The sequence below is a fragment of the Emydura macquarii genome, unplaced genomic scaffold (genome assembly GCF_026122565.2).
Source record: "Emydura macquarii macquarii isolate MOO-44397 ecotype Brisbane River unplaced genomic scaffold, CSIRO-AGI_Emac_v2 contig_1253, whole genome shotgun sequence".
NCBI classification, from domain to species: domain Eukaryota; kingdom Metazoa; phylum Chordata; order Testudines; family Chelidae; genus Emydura; species Emydura macquarii.
In genome coordinates this window covers 75,297,745-75,319,593 of record NW_027131390.1, presented here as the reverse complement: position 1 = coordinate 75,319,593, position 21,849 = coordinate 75,297,745, and the positions used below count along the sequence as shown (strand labels likewise).

The 21,849-nt window shown below is 39.4% G+C and overlaps 1 protein-coding gene across 1 annotated transcript in view; it reads right to left on the bottom strand.

Moving 5' to 3' along the window:
- METTL8 (methyltransferase 8, tRNA N3-cytidine) overlaps window positions 1–21,849 on the bottom strand; it is a 42,415-nt gene that overhangs the window by 17,951 nt on the left and 2,615 nt on the right. The window contains exons 2-3 of the mRNA XM_067549865.1: window positions 14,382–14,537; window positions 3,020–3,111 (exon numbers count right to left, since the gene is read on the bottom strand). Of these exons, the coding sequence (XP_067405966.1) occupies window positions 3,020–3,111; window positions 14,382–14,524 (235 nt within the window). The 5' untranslated portion in view covers window positions 14,525–14,537. The remainder of the gene's footprint in view (window positions 1–3,019; window positions 3,112–14,381; window positions 14,538–21,849) is intronic.

Here is a 21,849-nt window from a genome sequence, read left to right as displayed (position 1 = left end):
CAATTTTTCAAAGTTAAATAAAGCTGAGAGCAGATATTAGAGATGCTTAGATTAGGAGAGGAAATGGGAAGTGCCAATGGGGTGACAGAATACCACAAACTAGAGTTCTGTATAATTCTTTATTAAAGGGCAAGACCCAGTCATACTCAGTAACAATGCAGAATTGTTTTACACTGCAAGTACAGAGTTAATTGAGATAATATATACTGGATTTCAAAAGTCTATGTCGCACATGCATAAATACTTGATGATAAAAACGAAAAACCAAGCCTCCGGCTCGGAAGAGTCTTAAATTACTTTAATCTCTTTGTTAGATTCACAATTTTCCCTAAATGTCTGATCAAAACACAATTAAAATTCGCATTTAACATTCCTATAAGATTTCTAGATTTGATAGCTTGTTTAATACAAGAGCACAATGCCTAAAATTAAAGCCTTTAAAATTCTATCAGTGCATTATTAAATAGATTCAGTAGCAACACTAGTTTGTGGCCAGTTTTTTTTTTCCTTTTTAATAATATCCACTCTTCACTGAGTTGTGTCATTGCCAATTAATTTTCCTATCAATATGACAGAACCCATCATTATTAAATTAACTCATTTAACAGTTTCTTTATAAATTGATCAGAAAAGAATGTAGAAATATTACTCATCAAATTCCATCTACAGTGCTCCTGAGAGACTGCATTGCTTTGTGGTTAAGGCACAGTGTCAAGTAATGCAGTTTCCAGTCTAATTAAATTATTAACTTTCCTTTCTTAATCTCTCACGGTTTCCTAAGTAAGAACGGTCAGTTAGTCCAGCTTCTGGGTCATGGTTTTTACTCGCTTGGGTTTATTTTATTAAGCTACCTGACTGTAGCACTTTCCAAAACCTGGGAAGGCACACAGCTGAATGGTGTGCTGGGCTTCTGAAACCAGGAATTAGCAGAAATTGGTTACTTTGCCTCATTTTTTTAAATGGACCCTTTTGTGCAGTTTCTCTGCCACTGCCTGTAGCTCTGCTTGAGAAGAAGCTGAACGTGCTAATAGGCAAACCAAATGCCCCAAAGTGGTCTCATCAGTCCATTCAGTTTTGCATTTCCTGCTTGTATTCAGGCTTGTCACAGCTATTTTATTTTAGTGATATTACAGTATTGTGGGAAACTCATTCTTTTTCTTTCTGCAGTTTCCAAGGCACCAAAATACCTGTTCATTAGCTTCCGTCTAGTTCACTGTTAATATATATAGGCCAAAATGTGCTGCCACTAGCAGAACCAAACTGGAGGTTTTGAGGGAACAGTACCAGCAATGCTCACCTATTCAATTTTTAAAAAGAGGCATTCATAAAAAATGTCCTTCGATTGTTACATTTCTTGGCAATAAGCAAATGCATGCTTATTTCATTTTAGCAACTGCAAACTGAATTATAATTGACTTTGGATGATGAGTAAGAATGTCACCTCAACCACATGTGTACACAGTTTAGTTTTACACTATAGGCTCGTTTTCCACTGTTTTTGTTAACAGATGAAAATATTAGACGTTAAGTTTAAAAGATAAACATTATCTTTGTGGTTTTAGATAAAGAATGAGAGAATGGAGAGAATGTAAAAGAGCAAGATGACAGGAAGGCCCTAGAATAGGGTCATTTTTCAGCATGATATGCAGAGAATCACTCCCATTAACCATGATGGGAAATGCATGGCCTGTTCTCAGGGTATTATGCTGCAAAGAAATAAGTGTCAGAAAATCACAAGGTATTAAAAGCAATGAAGAGAACATTACAGAAGACGTGTTCACAGGTAATTCAAACACAGTCCAGTATGTGCTATAAATTAAAGTGTATGTAAGCATGACAAAGTTCTGATCTGACAAAGTTCAAGACCATCCAGTCCCATTGTTACCCTAATGCACACAAAATAACTGTTTTCAGAATATCCTTCTAATAAGAGAAAGATTATCAGCCTCCAAAATAAATGCTGCAATAGATTTAATGACCCAGGTCTGGGAATGTACAACCACCAAACAGCACAATCCCAGGATTCTGGATTTCTTGGATATGGAGACCTCCCTCCTCTTACCCTGATCAACACTGTCCATTTAATCACATGCTGCAATATTCTGTACTGCTGAATTTTTCATCCAAATATGCAGTGTAATTTGCTTAATCTCCTCCTGCATGCCAATGGTTCGGAAACTCTGTGTACATGCATGTGTGGAGGGGAATGGTGGTTTTCAGCTGCAGGTAACAGGATCATTTGGGATATGAATTCAATGAGATCCAACTGTGAGTAGAAATTCCACTTGATGATGCCACCAGTGTATGTGTCACACTCTTTGTTTACCTCCCTAAGAAGGCCTTCTGCAGACAGGGCAAAGCCCTGAGAATTTTAATTCCTTTACTTCCCAAATCCACCATCCTTCTGAAAGAGGGAATATATAGACAGTCAAGGAAACTCCTTAGCTGTCCACAGGAGTCATCTCTGAATGATATAAGGCAGCACCTTCTGCCCAGGGACTGAGTGCAATATCTCTAAAGCACTCCTAGCTAAACTACCTAGGGCATAAAGCTGGCACCAGAAATCCATCTCAGGTCTCCTGAGAGACAGTGCTATGCACATCCACTAGTCCACTAAGCTGGTCTGCAACCAGTTAAAAAGCAAATGTGAAAATTTTACATGAGAACTTTAAATTTCATCACCCCCAATTATTGCAAATTCACTCCCTTTCCCTACTGTGACAGCATAAGTAACAATGGGAGCTTTAATTTGAAGCATTGTAAAGGTCAGGATTCACAAATCTGGAAATTGCAATTTGTGGATTTCATCATATTAGGCTGACACCCGTTGCTCTAGAGAGAGGTAAAATACTTTAAAAGGATAAGTGAGTAGCTAGCTAAAGGTGAATGCTTTGGGACAAGCTTGTTGTGGTTAACAAGACAAAGGTAAATGAGCAAAAAGTGGATTTAATCAGGGGAAATGTAAATAAAAAGAGAGGATTCTTGGAGCATTAGAACTTAGCAATTTTGGGTTCATTACCTTGATCTTCTGGTTGAACTCGCACAAGCGAATTCTCTGTTGCTTTTTCCCTGGCTCTTTCTTCTTCTTCTTGTGACCATTGCATGTGGTCCCTGTAAAAAGACAGTTGCAGAACACATTTTTAATATGATTTCTCCATAACCTTTTTGAGGGTCTGGTCGCAAATTAACTACACTGTATGTTCCAGTGTCTTATAAATACATTCTGGTGCAAGATATTCTGTCAGCTGGTCCTGAAGCAATCTGGAGCTCCTACAGTTCTTATGTTTAGTTCTTTTGCTTTGTTCTGAGTTCCAGCAGCCTCTGTGCTGACAGCTAAATGTCCTCTCCGAACTGAATGCCCTAATAGCTGATTATTTGAATGACTCTGTGGTATGTTGTCTTTTTGTTGCTCTCTCTGTGAGACTTTCTGTAGATATCCCTTTCCTCGATGATTTGTTTTCATATTGGCAATGGTGGAAATTGTAGCGCTGCTTTCTTTATATTTTTGTAAATTAAAAAAAGTCTCTCTTGCTCTAGCGTGCATTTATCTATGTTGCATTGTTCTTGTATAAAGCTGATTCATTATGTTGGAGTGATATATTGTATATTACATTCCAACAAAAACAATGTGTCACCTTAACTTTTCCTCTGTGAGTTTATAGTTATACAATTTGGTATCCTGGTGAGCTGAAGTATGTCCTACAGAACTGCATTTTTTTTAAACATATGCAACACTTTAATACAAGAATACATTCTTTGGGTAGGTGAGAGACATTTGCAATTTCCATGTTTGCTTAAGGACTACAAAAACATAGATACAGTGCCCAGAAAGATGGTCCTATGAATCATTTAATAGCCAAGCATGAACAACCAGACAGGAATAAAGATTCAGATCTCTACAGCCAATTAATAACTTGCAAATGTCAACCAGACTGGAGTTAATGAATACTGGAGCCAATGCCCTAACTTCACACTATGCCCACATCTCCAAAACACACTTTGATTTTTTGCAATGTGAGCAAATTCCCAGGACTGACACGGGTTCCAAACTGGATTCTGTAGCGTTAAAAATCTAAGTTTTTGTGTGTTACAGATAACGATGAATCACCAGTGACATATCTGAACCAGAAGAATTATTAAACATACACTTTCAACTGTAAATGGGGAAAATAATTGCCATTTTGTTTTTATCAATGGGATTAGCATGCACCTTGCAAGTTAATTCTGTTAGTATGCATTTATTTCGTATGTTTTGTTAGGTGTATACTTGACTGAGTGCAGCAGACCTATTAGCACAGATTCTGATCCAAAGAATCCACTTGTTACTAATGCTGATCATGTGGAGGGCCAAAGGTCATCTAGTAGGAAACTAGTAGTTGCTGAGACAAGGAACACACTTCTATTCAGAAATTATTACAGCCTATCTGGGAGAAGGAAGACCAATCAGTTTCTCAGAAAAGGCAAGCTACGCTGCAATACTTTATGGTTCCAGAACACATTATTATGCTTGTGTAAAATGATTCACTCTGATCATTTAACAGATTCATGTCAAACCTTAAATGGAACAAAACAAGGACCTGACCCTGACAAGTGCTGAACTCCCACAATTCCTATTCATTCTAATGAAGCTCTCAGATCAGGCCCTAGGAACCTGCTCCAGCTCCCCTCAAAGTTAATGCTAAACTGCGATCTACTTCAGCTAGAACAGGATTGGGCCTTAACTTGTTTACTTTAACTCCATTTCTAAGATAGTTTTCAAACTATAAGCTTTTTGGGGCAGCATCTTCATCTTCCTCTCTGTTTGGAAAGTTCCTAGCACATTTTTGGTACTGCCACAACATAAATGATCATCTCAAATACACACTAGCAACAAAGGTTAATTTTGTTTTAGCTTGTATATTAAATTTGAACAAGGCCAAGTTCTTCTGTTTTAAAAGTGCACTGGACACTATTTGAGCATATTACTAAAAAAAGGCTACATTTATTTTCAAATAGCATCAAGTTTCATTCAAGACGCCCCCAGCTAAATTATTCCAGAAATCAGCAGCTTCAGACGTTTTTCAAAATAGAAAAGAAAATTCTTATGTTATGAAGAAGGGAACATGTGAGCTGAAATGAGGAGCAGGGGGGAAAGGAACAAATCAGGCCAATTCCTGAATGTGAAAAACAGAAACAAAAAAGTAGAAAAAACCTTTTGACAGTTAAACAGCTTGTTCACATGGGATATGGCAAAAGGACACTGATGGTGGCAGCATCACATAGGGCAGTCTTCACATGAAGATAATCAGAGGCTAATATGTGGACATGCCTGTTGTCAATATCAGTTATACATTTTTTTCCTTCTCTCTCAGCTGTATGCTTGTTTTAACAAATATTTGTTACAGGGAAAGCAAGGAAAATGCCACCCCTGTCTGATTTCACGGTTTCTTTTAGAGTCAATGATGTAATAGAGCATGTTCCACAACCATTTCCAAAATCTGATGTCCTCATGCCACAGTTTGGACACTGAGGTTTAGGACTGATGGTAGATGAAGATATAAGGTGTGACCTTTACACTATAGCATCAGTGTGAACCAGGGAGGACAGGAAAAGCAAATACCATCACAACGAAATAGGTGGCATCTGGAACAGCCGTACAATTTTACTGTTCTGAAGTAATTCTCCCATGCTGTCATAAAGCCAGCTAGTTCCTATGCACTAAAGACTAAATTCTGCTCTCAGTCACATGGGTGTAACTTCTAGTGACTGCAGCAGGAGTTATAGATACGTAACTGAGACCGAAATTTGGTATTAAATGTAAGTAGAAACTTTGTCTTATAAGCAAACAATAAATAATGTTTGTCGTCTCCTAATAGAATGGAAGAAGAGAATTTCTCTATCAATGTTAATTGAAATTAGTGCCCAAACATGCAACTGGGCTGCTCAATTCCCAACCATACAGGGGCATCTAGTTCTGTGTTTTGAGGGAGGTTTTTTTAATAAATTTAATTCAGCTAGTTTGGCCAATCTGCTGTTCGCAAGATTCAGAAAAAGATAAGAGATACATGTGTAATATATAATAACTAAAAAAAATCAAATGTGGAGTCCTGAAGATAGCCAACCAGTCAGCCATGTGTATCACGTAAGAGAAAGGAAACTCAGAACTCTGGTGACTCTTAAAAGATGAGAAAGTCTTGATAAACAGGGAACTTTGTTCATTCTCTAATATTTAACAAAAAAACGGCATTCCCTGACTATCCCATGGGGAATCAGCTACACAAGGATATACTTCATGCTGGGCTAATGTGCTTCAGTATGCTCCAGGTACCATGGTGGCCTGAAGTTTTCATTCTTAATTATGACTTGTCTCTTTTGCTCCAATAATATTTTCATTAAGCTGAACGAAAAACTGTTGGCTTTTCCCTAAAAGTCTGTATAAGAGCAGGTAATTCTATCTTCAGTTTACTCTACCTACCTTCCACTAACTTTCCTACTAACATGGGGCCAAAGTGCCCTCACAACACGAAAACCCAGATCACGTGAACAGAGGGTGTGAATGGAGGCAGACATTTTCTGCATTGTTTTGCATAATTCATCACTTCTTTAAAATGATGAAAGGTCATGCAACAAGCATCTAGAGGTTCTAGAGCAATACACTAATGCACTGGAGGCAACAGGAAAGGATACATGACCACTTTAAGCAGACCCTCCAAAGTACCCGCCAGTAGATGCTGCCTGGATTTAACTGGGAAATCAGGGTTACCTATTAAATAATTCTATTACATAATTAATAGTACACCACCACCACATTAACCAGGAGAGAGAGAGAGAGAGAGAGAGAGAGAGAGGTGAGAGAAAGAGACAGAGAAAAAAAATCAGGGCCATAACTAGACATTTTAGTGCCTAGAACGAGAAACTTATTTGCAACCCCAACCCTTTTTTTCATTTTCCCACCCCCACGGCTTTGCACTCTGGGCGGCTTTCCTGCTCGCCCCACCCTGATTATGGCCCTGTAACTCTGGCACTGATCTCCTTTGTGATCTTGGGCAGATCATATATTTTGGTCCCTCAGTTTTCCCTTATACAAAAGAGAGATAATGATACTTACAGAGGGATGGTGGGAGGTATAATTCACTGGTGAAGTGAAAAGCATTATAAGAGTGCAAACTAAAATAGTTCATCTTTCCAGAAAGTGTACATGGAAAAAAAGGGAAGCTTCCCCCATAAACCAGAGATCACAAGTTAGGAGCCCTTATAAAAAGCAATATTGCAGTGCTCTGTAATCATGATCTCTAAGGCTAGAGTTTATAATGGAGTCAATACAGGATTTGGGACCGTGCTACAGTATCTATTTTGTAAAGATTTCAAATATGCCTCTCTGGAACTTAATCCTCCCCACCACTAAAATCCATGCTCATGTGTGGCTTCCAGAGAAAGAATCCTGCCTTCTACCACATGTCCCAGTGAATGGGATCCACCATGGTAGCTGGACTCCATCTGGATCCCTCCTGCTCTGTCAGTAATCTTCCTGCCCCAACCTAGCCCATAGAAGATGTGCTCAACTGCTTTCTTCTGGGAGGCATTCCCGCCCCCTGTCCAGCAGGCATAAAAACATCTTCCGTCAGGCAAAATCAGATCAGTGTTTTGCTTCCAGCAAAGAAAGTGCAAATTTTATGGTGAAAGCAATTTCCCTGTCTCCTGATTAATAACAACAAACCAAGGCCCATAGGCTGGGGACGAGAACAGAGCTTAATTGACTCTGAGTTTTGAAATGGGGTCTTAATGACTAGGTTCAAATTAGCCAGCATCACTTTTTCATCCTGGGGAATTGAAATGAAATGTGATTCTCCACAGCAGGCTTTGGCTAGTCCAGCTCTCACCATACACACAGCCCTTTTAAAACATGTCTCAGATATAGTAGGTATATTCCTCTTTCACAGGCTCTGGTATTTTCCTCATTATATTGTCTAAAGTACATATTTTAAACTCCCCCACAAATATCTAAGTCACTGGTGTTTTACCTGAAAATCATGAGGACTACGAGATCTGGAGGGAAAGGAAAACAAAGAGAAAAGGCTTTGGACCTTTTTTTCCTCCAGTGAAATTATAAATCCATATCCCAAAGCAAATTAACACTGCTTAAATGTCAAAAGAGCAAGACATGATTCTTCATCAACAAAGGCGCAGGGCTGCATGATTGGAAGTGCGAGTGGAAACAGTGACACCCAAATAATAGTAATAAATACCTGGCATTTCATGGCAGAATTCTGCAGTAATGGTGCAAAGCACAGCGAGAGCACTGATAGCAACTAGAGTCTACTGGGCTGGGCACAAGTCTGTGAATCAGATCTGCCTTCTAGTCCTAATCACTGAAGCAAGTCACTGCCTGGTCAGTCTATCCATCTATAAAATGGAGATGATGCTACTCTTTTTGTAAAGTACTTTGGGTGGCATCCATGAAGGGATGTTGCAATGCAGTGCAATGCAATAGGTGTTGCAATGCTGAGTGTCACAGCACCTAGAAAATCATAGAACACACCAGCATCCACAAAGCTGAGTTAGGCACCTACGCCACATGTACAATGCATGGGGAGAGATAAGTGCCTAAGAATGCCATCCACAAAAGCCAGCACTGCTGCTCCCTTCCTAAGCAAGGCAATGGGAGAGGCCAACAACAGGCATGTGTTAAGCCCTGCTCCTTTCACAGAGATAGGCATCTACATCCAAGCTGCACTGAGGCACTTATGTCAGTTTAGCAATCCTCAAACAGGAATTCGCCATCTGGAATCAGACATCTTAGGCACCTACTTTGTGGATCCTACCCTTCGAGAGCTAGAGAATGCAATCTAAGAGCTCAGTCTGTCATGAGCTGTAATGTTTGGATTGATGCTGCAGAACAATTTAACATAGCTCTTTATGTCCTCAGTGAGCTCTCCCCAGGGAAGTGGTAGAAGCCCTAGTGCTTGGCACATTTAAAACTCACTTGGACCGAATACTAATGGACAAGTGGGCACAATCCTATGTTGGCAACGAGGTGGACTGGAAGGTCTAACTGATCTTTTTAATTTCCCGAATCTGTGACTTACAAACATTGACTAATGAATCCACAATTGTCCAGTGTGAGTGGAGAGGGGGCTGGAGTTTGAGGGACACCACCCTAGTGCAGACTTGTTTATTCAGATGCACAAGTGCTGCAGGAGTAGGAAGTGTGGCTGAATAGATTGGGCATATTGGCCTGGGAGTGAATTCAGTTCCAGGTTCTGCCACTGACCCACCATGTAATCTTGGGCTTAAACTCTCTGTGCCTCAGTTTCCTCATCTGTAATTTCCCTTCACACATTTGTAAAATGCTCTGAGATCTTTTAGTAAAAGGTGTGATGTAAGTGCCGAGTATTTATAGGTAGATAAGAAAGACAGGAGCACTGCCCCGAGGAGCTTGCTAAATCAGAAGTACAATAAAGATGCCAATGGGGGGTGGCCTACAGAAGAGGAGGATGACAACAAGAAGTGGACGCAGTGAACAAACCATGCTTGTTGCACTTATTCCTTGCTTATTACCTCTGTTGCACTAGATTTCTGTTAGCCTGGGTGTCGTTAACAGGTTAATTCACAGCAGTCCTGCATCTGACCAAAGAAAGAGCCTTCTAAGTATGGTGTTCCCAGGCAGCACTTTCCCTTATGTCTGAGATAAACATGGAGCGGTTGACCTCGTACCTCCAGTGCACAGCTGCAGGTAGAGTTCAGCCTTCCTCCTTCTGCCCTTCCCACCAGCCAGAGCACTCAGAGCCCTGCCGCTGTGGTCCTAGCACTGGGGAGAGCCTGCTCCGGCCAGGGTCAATGGCCCCATGATCCTGGGAGTAGGAGGGCCCTGAGCACCCTGGGCTCCAGCTGGATACTGCTGGGCCTGATCCTGGGGGAGGCGGGGAGGGGGTGGCTGATGCCATTGGGCCCAATCCTGCACACCGCCCCATTCTTGCACCCTGGGCAACTGCCTTGCTTGCCCCACCCTAGTTACTGCCCTGGAGAGAATTCTGCAAATCAGCACATTATTTAATAAGCTTCTTAGCTACGCAGTTTCTTCCTCTAATGTCATGAATATGCATGTAACTAAAAACAAAGCTTGGACTGGCTTTTTGTTTTTTAGCTCTGTCTTGCTTTCAAACATTTCCCCTATCCTCTGCATCTAAAATGCTGAAAATAGTAATATACAAAGAAAGGCAGAGTTTAAACCTTTCCCTGTAAATTATATAAAAATCATTGTGGTGATATTTCTAACAGATAAAGGCCTATATTCTGAGTTTCAATACTAAGTATGACCCTGCTATCTCTTACATTATTGACCTATTTTATTTGCTTTTTTATTGTCAAAAATTCTATTAAAAGCTGGTTTGAAAGGATTTTGATCATACTTACCTAATGGACAAGTAAAAAATTCAGTAATTTGCAAACCTTATTCAGGAGCATGGGAATTGCCATGGTAATCAGACCTGATGACCATCTAGCCCAGTAACCTGTTTGTGACAGTGGTTGGTACCAGGTGATTCAGAGGAAGGTGTGAGAACCCTGCAGTAGGTACAGGCAAGACAATCTGTCCCCACATTAGATCTCATCATGATCTCTAAGAGAATGTCTACACAGCCTGTAGAAGCAAGCTTCCCAGCCTGGGCTGACAGATTTGGGCCAGTGAGGCTCGCGCTAGCACTCTAAAAATAGCCATGGAGACAGTGCTTTGAAGTTGGAGCTCAGGGTCTGAAGCCTAGGAAGGGGGCTGGGTTTCAAACCTCCAGCTCACTTCTGAGGGATGAACAGACATATCCTAATACTTAGAGACTGGCTTAAACTCTAAAGCATGAGGTGTAACACCCCTTCCAAACTCCCTGTCCAATCCGTTTTTGAATCTTGTTAAGGCCCCACAACTTCCTGTCATTGTGAGTTTCAGTTTACTTACACATTGTGTGAAAAACGATTTCCACCCTTTTCATTTTATTGACTGAATGTTCTTGTGTTATGAAATGGAGGAACAGAAGGTGCAGGTCTCCCTTCTCTAGACCAGTCATTATTTTATATACTTTTATCTTATTATCTCTTATTTATCTGTGTCCTAAAGTAAACAATCCCAACCTCTTCAGTCTGTCTTCAATCTCTTCTAATTCTGCATTATCCTTTTAGAAATGGAGTGACCAATATTGCAGACATTATTCAGATGAGGCTGAACCACTGATTTACATTAAGGAATTATGATATTCTCTGTAATATTTGCCATAATACTCCTTGTCTATCCTCACATCTTATTTGCTTTTTTGACTATAGATGCATATTGAGGACAACTGAGCTGATACAGTTAATATGAACCCTGTAAGGTATAGGAATAGTTTAAATTTTCCCCTCCAATTTGCATTACTTTGCATTAATTGACAGTGAATTTCATTGGCCACTGTGTCATCTATTCACCTAACTTGTTTAGGTCTCTCTGAAGTTCCTTATAGTCCTCTCTGGTCCTGACTAAGCTAAATAACTTGCATCAACTGCAGATGTTGCCACCTCATTACTTACCCCATTTCCAGATCATTAATAAATAAATTAAACAATACAGAACCTAACATGGAATCTTGAGGCACCTCTCTGGTGACCTTTTGCCATGATGAAAATTGGCCATTTAATCTTACTCTTTGCTTTCTGTCACCTGGCCAGGGTTTGATCCATGACAATATCTAACCCCATGACTACTCTAATTGCCTAATAGACACAGAGGACTTCATAACGAACAACATCCACATGAAGGTTAAGATTTCAAGTTTGCTTGCTCCTGGCCTCTGTTCTATAACTGTTACTCCTTTACACACACCAGCACCCATCACAGAAAAAAGGTAGGCACCTTTCTATAATTGTTATTCTTCAAGCCATGTTGCACATGTCCATTTTGCTGGGGTGTATGTGTACCTCATTCACAGTTGTTGGTGCCTTTACAGCTGCTGCGGATGAAACGGTTTCCTTTTTGTTGCTGGATTATGGATTCCAAGAGATTTTAGTGTCGCCCTGGAATCTTTTAGGGTATTGAAACGAGAGTCTGTTTTTTTCTGAAAACAATGAGGAACCTTAGAAAGGGAGATCCTAGATGGTCTGCTGGTCCTCGGTAGATGACTGCAAACACAAACACCTTCTCATAGTAATAGCTGATGCAGTGTTCGAGCAGCTGAGTCTGCGATATCTAAAACTATCCTGAAGAACAGTCCTGGCGACCAGTTTACCCTCTTCCACCATTACTGCAAACAGTCAACAGCCTCTGGTAAGTTATCTTTAAATTTTATAACGTTTTCCCAGAGAGTGAAGTCATAGCAACACTAGAAGTGCCTGAGCTGTAGACTTCCTGAGGAATAAAGTTTGCAAACAGATTCAGCCTCTTTGAATCTTTGTCTTTTGATGTCAATACTCGGTGTCCTTGTCTCTCCTGCTCATGGGCAGCTGCCACTACAAGGGGAGCTGGAGGAGGAAGAGAGTAGAAATGGTCATATCCATCCGAAGGGACATAGTACCTTCTCTCAGCATATTTTGCTGTGTGAGGTAAGGAGAGTGTCTACCAAAGCGCCTTAACCGGCTCTGTAATGGTTTCATTAGTTGGCAGAATCACCTTGGCAGGGGCCATCGATACCAGAATGTCCACCCACTTGTGAAAGCTTAAACAGACCTCCTTTGCCTGATTGTTGAGCACGGAGGTCACTCTTCTCAAAAAATCTTGATAAGCTCTGTGGTCTTCTGGAAATGGTGAATCACCTGCCAGATCAATAGCCTCATCTGGTGACAAGGAAGAAGGTGCCAAAGGCTTTTGAGGTGGTGGCTGGTCTGTTTCTTGCCTGAGTGACTTCTGGCTGGTCGGTACCGATCTCAGAACCAGGAACTGGAGAACGATGCCCTGAGTGCTGATGCCCCTGGAGTGCTCTTGAAAACAGTGAATGAGATGGTTGAGGGAAGGTCTTAGCTGGAGGGGGGACACCCCAGGGTGTCCAGAATGGCCAGTGGCATGTGCCTGGGATCCATCCTTGTCCAGACTGTTTTCCTTTAGAAGGAGGCTAGTGCTGAGGTTATTGCATGACCCACGGTCCCCAAGACTGTGATGGGGTGGGGGGTGGTGGGTGTATAACCTTCATCCTTGACAGGATACAGATGACCTCACCTCCAAATCTTCTTCTTCAAAGTCCAAAACATCTGACAATGGTGGGGCAGAACCAGCTGGGACAAGAGATAGGTAGCCTGGGCACAGGGATGGTATTACTGGAGATATCATCAGGGACTTGCCTCTTGACTGTACCGGTTTTTGCAGAAGCTTGGGAGGTAACAGTACTGCAGGCTCTTGATGCTGTGAGGGAGGAGCAGCAATATCAGTACCAGCTGTAAACTTCCTTGAACTGCCGGCAATACAGGTATTGAGAGGCTAAGCGGGTCCCTTGCAGCTGTGTATGCCTCCAGCGTGGTTGGGAGCAGCACTGTCTGATAGCTCTGTAAAGATCTTTCCAGGGACTGCCTTGACAGACCTGGCACAGGTTTCAGAGGTGGCAATCCCTTCTTTGTAGGTGATGAGTGCTCCAGAGAGAGCCTTTTCCCTGAATGTTAGGCAGAGTCTCTGACTTTACTTGGCTTCAGTACCAACACACTCAATTGAGGTACCAAACTTGAGGAAGCTTACGTCTTTTCTTTGGTACTGGTAAATGGGACCAAGAAGCTACAGACATCTCCATTGGGGCACTCCGCATCAAAGTTGATGTACTTGGGCTGCTTTCCCCATACAACAACTCCAAAGGAGAGCAAAGCGCTGCTTCCATAAGCAAGCACTCTAGCCTCACTGCTCTGTCTTTCTTTGAACATGGCGTGAATCCTTTACAAATGTGACCCCAAACATCTGAAGCAGGCTAGGGGTGGATGAGTGACTAGCACAGGCTTAGTGCAAGTCCAGCAGGATTTAAACCCTGATGGGCAAGGCATCGTTCAGGTCTGATCCTGGTAATGCAAGATAAAGAGTGGTCAAAAAAGACCTAAGATGAAAACTTAACACTAAAAACTAGCTAAAACTAACTAACTACTAGCAAAACCAGGATATATACACAAAGAAGTGAGGGAAGAATTTGTCACAAGTCTGGAAACACTCTGACAACCATCATTGGCGGAAAGAAGGAACTGGAGGAGGAGTCAGGGGCAGTTCTGCCCTTTTATACCAACATGCAGTGGTGAGCAGCAACAGAGGGCACTCAGACCATGCTGACGGGTACTGCTGAGGGGAAAAATTCTCCGACAACTGTGCACAAGGTGTGCACGCACTTACCGTAGAATGGACATGTGCAACACATCTAAAAGAAGAATACAAGCGTTATGAAACAGTATCCAACATCAAGCTTGAAGAGGCAACTCACCACATGTTATGTTCAAAAACTTTAGTAGGATCAGTTAAAATCCGTGACCCAAGTGGAGCAATTGGTCGTCTGTTACTTTGGCACCTCTGCTGAATCTTGCTTCTTCTCAGACATGAAGCAGAAAGATTTTTAATGAAATTCATTTTGATCAGAGACCTGTAAAAACACAATCCATTGAAATTATGGCTTTCCTAGAACTTAATTGGATATGTCATGTAGAAGAGATCTTGGTCAAGTAGTCAAGTTGCAATATGGGCTTTAATGATCCAGGTTGGGTTTTTTAAGACAATGAAAATGCTTTTTTAAAATGTTAACATCTTTCACGAGTGCGGGAAACCCAAATAACAAAAAAATGTGCTACTGTTACATAAGAAGCAGAAAGTAAAACTTGACAGTCTACTTTCAAAGTCCTGTCAGACAGTGACAAAGTGTTTTGTTTTTCCATTTGAAAAATGCAAAATGTTATTAGTAATCAAGTAGAAAATTAGTAATCAATTAGAAAATTATTTCTGAATTACTTTGTTTTTATCTTGAGATTGTCCCTTTAAAAAAATAAACAAAAAGTGATCAGAGAGCACCATTTGTTCTAGCGGAAACACATTGTTATTCTGCTTAACATTTTTCACCCCACTCACTAGGTTATGGTCTTCAAAGGATTTCATTCTAAAGCTGTAACTGTGGTTTCACTCTTTAAAACAGAAAGTGAAAGATTCAGAAATGTATTTATACACAGTATGCACAGGACACCTTTAAAAATTTCCACTGGGCATTTAAGTGATTTTTATTTAATACCTCATTAGAAGTGAATGTTTTTACATGTTAATTCTACAACCATGTTAATTATAAAGTATTTGAGATTTTTCTATTAAACATGTAATTCTAACCTTGCACCTCTATGTTTTACATTATAGTTACTCAGAAATGTTAACTCTGAATCTGTTCAAACAAATCTAATGAGCAAAGATGAGATGTATGCTATAGTACCAGCATTCTGTCTTGTTAGGGCTTTCTTTGTCATGTCCCAGTTAATACAAGCTCTTTCTTAGGAGATGAGTAAAATGAAATGCTCCTCTTCCTACTTTTATCCTTATATGCCTGTGCTCTTTTCTCCTCCAACTGCTCTGCATATAACCAAAAAAAAAAAAAAAAAATTGCTACTAAGAATCATTATTTTTAGAGTGCTCTCTCTGCATAAAACATGCATATAAATCTAATGCATGTAGTATTGGGAATACAAAACGTAGTTACAAAGAAGCAGGCACCATTTAAATGCAAAAATTATTGTAAAGCATTCTCTGCAAATTAGCTAAAAAATGAAGATTTTTATCTTAAGGAAAAGCAGTATATGATTGACCATGTCTTGCACTGTGAACAAAACAGATTCATTAGATGTAGGAACATGTCTACACAAAGCTTTTAAAAGAATCAGTTAAATAACTTCAACACTTCCTCAGTTAAGATGTGCTTCTGAATGATTAATACTTTTGAAATGCTATTGTTTATTCATTTTAAGCCTTTAAGAGAGAGAGAGAACAAGATTAACATTTCCTTGTATCTGAAGGTTTAAAAACATATTTCTGGGTTTCCAATGTCAAATATACAAGGCCTCCTTATTGCAATGTGTGATTTCACATGGTGAAAATGTAGCACTTAATCATATAAACTATTTTTTAGATCAACACCACTTCTAATTTTGATCACTATGTCGCTTGGCAACCCATTTGGGTAACTACAATGATAATTCCAATTTACAATAAAACCACCATAATAAAATCATTTAGGATCTGATTCTGCATGCATGAGAGTTGAGATAGTTTCTTCATTGGGACTACTCGTGCATAAAGTTAAGTATCTGCATAAGTCTTTGCAGGATCAGGGCCTTAGTTAATTTATTTTATTTACAATAAAACCACAGATTCACATCCTAACAGCTAAGGCTACAGTACTGCTCTGAAACAGCATGCATACAGACTGCACACACAAAGTTATTAAAAACGCTTCTGTACTGTTGCTAGGATTAAAAATTAACATACCCAATCCTCCACAATGTAGGATTTACATTACAGTGAAATTAATACTATTTTAAAAGACACAAAGAACAACTCTAATCTCAAAACCACTCTATGCTCTCAAATCATTAACAGATTATATAGATGCTTAGATGCAAATTCTATTATTACATTACATACTGTTTCAAAATCAGATCCTCCTTCATTTACCTGCCAAGGCCTGAATTCAGGCCATGAATTTCCTTTGCTTTTGATGTTCTACATAAATTAAAAATGATTCAGCTGCTAGGCTAGTCATATGATTTTGGTTGGCTCTCTAACTATCTCCTTAAGAACATGAAAAGATGCACAGATGGGATATATAGACAGGGGACTAAAGTGATTTGGCATGAGTAACAAGTGAAACATTGGGATTTGTATGAGAATTTGACCTCTGTGTGAGAATTTGTACTGACTAATTGCTGAAATCTGCAATATTCAAAACATTGCAAGGATATAGGGTAAAGGCAAGTGAAGTATGGTAGCCAAAAGTGATAAGAATGTAGAGGAAAGCCCTGGAGCCAGGCTTAGCACTGATGAACTGAGTGCTCATGATCATGTGATTAATGGGAAGTGTGGCTACTAAGCATAACATTTCTAAAAATGCCTAAGTGATTTGGGAGCCTACATCCCATTTTCAAAAGTGATTCATTGCAGAGCCATTTATCCAGCAAAAGCATTAGCAGAATAACACACTAGAAAAGTAGTGGAAGTTATCCTTCCTTTGGAGTGATGTGTCAAGCTTTTAGGTTAGTGGTGAGATGTTCTATTTTTAATTATCATCTTGAAGAAAAGAAAAGAAACTATACACACAGTGCAGCCTTCTCATGGTGCGCACACAGAGAAGCCATTATGTATAAACTGCCATTTGGACTAGAAAGTATTATTTTTTTAAATTGAAGTTGACATTTGAGCTTCTCAATGGTGGTCTCCACACTGCTGGAACTTGAGATTTGTAAAACAGACAGGATGGGAGGGGGGAGCTGTTTCCATCCTGCTTTAAATTGTAAAGAGTCAAGTTTTCTTTTGATTGGAACAACAGATCAACACTGGGACAAACAGTAAATCAACTAATCATGGAGGAATAAAGCCTAGAGGAGTATCAGCTCTGAAACAGAAGCGAGACAAAAATCCAGTAAAGTATTCTTCTACCTGAAAATCTGTTTCCAATAAACTTCTATGGAAACCACAATTTGCCGTTTGGTAGCTTTGTGGACTACAAAGCTACTGACTCATTCTATCTGCAATCATCTGGCCTGCTTTCTTTGTCACAGTTATATTTATAAGGGGACTACTGGGGTCATATTAGTAATAATTTGCATCGCTCTGTTTACCCTCATAAAAAAAGATATGCTGAAAAAAAGTTGAACTTCATACTACTACTCAACACTTTAGAAACTTAGCTGTACAAACATTCATACCTCTCTTGTGAAGCAGGTACTGTACCATTTTATAACCAAAATACTACTGAGACTCAAAAGACCTTAGCTATGCAAAACATCTACAAAAGAGGCACCAGCGAACACAAGGTGGAAGAGTCACTCCTGGAAAAGACCCTGTAGAAGAGAATACTAGGAACTGTTGGTGGATAAATTAGCTAACATATGAACACTGGTGTTTCTAAGGTCCAGACATAAGCTGAGAATAGCCCAAACCAAACCAACAAAAATAGATACATTGATCTTTTAAAAAACAGTCAGTCTCCATAGCTCTGGCCTTGCAGCAAAAAGATACATTGATCTTGCCTTGAACAGTATGAGGAGGCGGATATTACAGCTCTTTGGATCTTCTTCGCCATAACTGGGACAATACGAAGAAGTCATTAAAGCTGCAAAAAAAACCCCACAAAAAATGACAGATTAGACAGCTGGGAAACAGTGCAGAAAATGATGTTAAAAAGGTAGAAAATAAAACAGATAATTTGGAATGAAAGCAAGGGCTTTGCAGCTTACGCAATAAAGTACAGAAATTTGGGAGAGAAAAGTGGAAATGCTAGAAAACCACATGACAGGAAACAGAGGAGTTCTGGGAATCCTTAGAGGTGAGAAGTGAGTAGAGTAGAGTAGAGTAAATGGGCTTCAAGGAGAAAGTTATGTCCACAAACGTACAATGAGGGAAAAGATCTGATATATATTAAATGCTTCTAAAAATGTCTCATCAGCCACCAGTATTGTAGTACTGTCAGACAAAACTGAACAGGACAGACTTGAAGTCTGGTTCTACTCTGAAAAATCACTTTGAACATGGCATTGTGGGGTTCCATGCTCATTCTCCCTCAATGGTATGATAATGTGCTCAATTTGTAAGTAAAATTATATTTTTCTAGCTGCCAATCCCTCAAACAACCTGGAATCAGAGATTCAAATATGGTACTTTATTTCTCATGCACCATCACTGGAGGTGATGCAGGCCAACTAAGGCACCCAGTGACTCCTGTGAAATTCCACTGCCTTCAAAGATTTGCACAGGTGTAACTATGGGAAAACTTAGTCAATGATTCTTTTGATGTATCCGAAGGAATAAAATCCAAGTTTCTTTCTCATCACTACAGGGTCAACGCAACTAGCTGAAGTAATAAAAACTTATTTTTGCCACTAATGTCAGCAGATATGACTCTGAATACACACAAGGAACAGATCAGTTGAGTTTAAGAAGGCATCATTTTTACAATCACCTTTCAGAGTAGAACTGGTCTTTAAAAGCAACTAAGGAAAGAGGAAATGTTTTGTACAATGGGGAAAAGCTTATATTTCATTGACCATATCTCCCTAACCAAGAGCTGTAGGAAGGAAATAAGTCATATAAAACAGCCTTTCTGGAAGCAAAGATTTGCTAAAACCATTTTACACCCAACAAATCAGCAGTGAACTATGACCCATACCTGCTGATAGTGGGGGGGCACAATTTAAAGATTCAGCCGCCCCCAGAACAGCTACTGTCAGCTCCTGAAAAAGCAAGACAACAGCCAGCACACCATGTGTGGAAGCAGTGGTGAATTAAAAATGTTTAAGACTGTGGAATAGCCATATTGAATTTGGAGGTTTATTGGTTTTTGGGTTTTTTTAAAATCTTTTCCTGTTTTGGCATTTGTGGAAATTTGTTCCCCTGGTCACTGTTTTCCCTCTGGAGACTCCTGTTAATTTTTTTCTGCTAGATAACTTAATTCTGTGATGAAGTGCAAAGGCATATGCGAAAAACAGTGAGTTATCAATATTTCTTTGCTAAGAAATAATAGCCATATCACCACCAAAGGGGAAAACTATTTTATTTAACAATGTAGAAGAATTGGAATGTGAACAGGGTGTTGATTTTTTTTTAAAGGGAACTGCTCCAGATTATCCTTTGTAACACTGAGGGAATCTACTGTGTTTGTTAATATGTTTTAATCCAATAAACACTTTATTTAAAAGCAAAATACAAAATGCAAGTCAAGTTGAGCTAGTGCCAAATGCAAGAACAAAGAGATATGAATGGATTGACAGGTAAGGAAGGAGTAAGTACCTTAGATATAATTTATTTAGAGAATCTTTAATTAACTAGAAAAAATGCAGTGACAGTGAAACAACTAACAGAAGCAATTTTGAAAAGGAATTACACAAGGGAAATTGTGGAATATGGTTGCTAACCAAAAGCAAGGACAGACCAGATAAAAGGCTCTTGGACTCATTCCACCCAAAATTAACCTGTGCCTCTATTTTATCTTTTTACTTGTAATTAGAGCTCGTCAGAAATTCTCCAGTGGAATGGTATCCAGTGGGAAATGCTGATTTGATGAAATCAAAATGTTTTGTAGGAATGTACTGATTTCCTTGAAATTTTTGTAGGAAATTATCAAAATATTTAGTTACAACAAGATCAAAATGGTTAATTTTGATTAGGTTCAAAACACTTCATTGCAACTTTATTGTTTCAACTTTTACATTATAAAAGTCAAAATGTTTAGACTTTTATATTATATGATATAGTAAAAAAGTTTCAACTTTTATATTATGTTTTGTTATAATTATAAGTCAAAACAATAAAATCAAAACAAAATATTCTTGAACCATATCAAAATCTTGGAATATTTTGTTTTACAAAAAATGCAGAGTTTTCAACTTTTCATTGACATTTGGATGAAAAACCAAATTTCAAAATCTCAGAATTTCCTACAGAACGGAAATTCCATTCCTCAGCAAACTCTACTTGTAATAGTGTTTAACTTAAAGAGACAGGCTCACATTTTTTAAAATGTTTCGGTCCAGATCCTGCAAAGACTTATACATGTCCTTAATTTTACACGAGTAGTCGCAGTGGTAAGTGTTTGCTGGATCTAGGAGTTAGACACTTATATGTACTGCCCACCAAAAGGCAGAAAAGAACCCCTCTCCCACTTCTTTCCCCATTAGGGTATGTCTACACAGCATCTTGGAGCGAGCCTTCCAGCTTGGGTTGAGAGACTTGGGCTTGCATTCGTGCTCCATTTATGACTCTAAAATTAGCTGTGGAAACAGAGCTTTGCAGTTATGGCTTGAGCTGGAGCTTGGGTTCTAAAGCCTAGGAAGTGGGCTTCAGAGCCTGACCTCCAGCCCGAGCCACAACTTCAAAGTGCTGTCTATACAGCTATTTTTAGAGCACTAGCACAAGCCCACTAGCCTGAGTCTGTCACCTTGGGCTGTGAGGCTTGCTCCAAAATGCTGTGTAGACATAATTTTCCCCTTTTTCATGTGGCAACTCACTTCCCTTTCTGTTACTCATAAAGCTGAGTCTATGAAGCATCTGACTCACTTCTCTGCCACCATCAGCATGAAAAGAGAAAGCCATCAATGAAAATCACAGCTCTGGACATAGGGTTTACTAGTTAATTTGAGTACCCCCTGCTGGCTAATGCTGCAACAGCAAAGTAAAGCACTGTTAAGAACAATGGCCTTAAATGAGTGACAGATCTTGAGTAAATGAGTATTAAATTAAATATTTCATCCAAACTAGAACAATAGCAAAATCTAATGGGAGGACTTTTAAAGTGATAGAGGCTGTTAAGAATATTTCTGTTTTGCAAATAAAGATTTGAGCACTTCACAAAGTTCATTTAAATTACTGGAAAGCCAAAAAAAAACAAACCCCTACACAATCACAAAACTGGTCATTATGTTAAACTAGGATAATGTTCATTTTAACTAGGAGTCCAGCTCTTAAATGTAACTTAAATGCTCTTAGACATCCATTTAACAAGATATGAATAAATCTCTTGATTAAATGTTTTAGTTGTTTAACAAGTTACTTTGTTTCATAAAACAGGCATTATGAAAAGCATAGTTTGGCTGGCAAAGGTTCCAAACATGCTGGCGTCCTATCTAAATGCACAGGCTAGGTAGGACACATTAGCTAATCAATGGAGGGAGAAGAAGTGAAAACAGTAGTTTTCTCTTATTGCTTTTAAA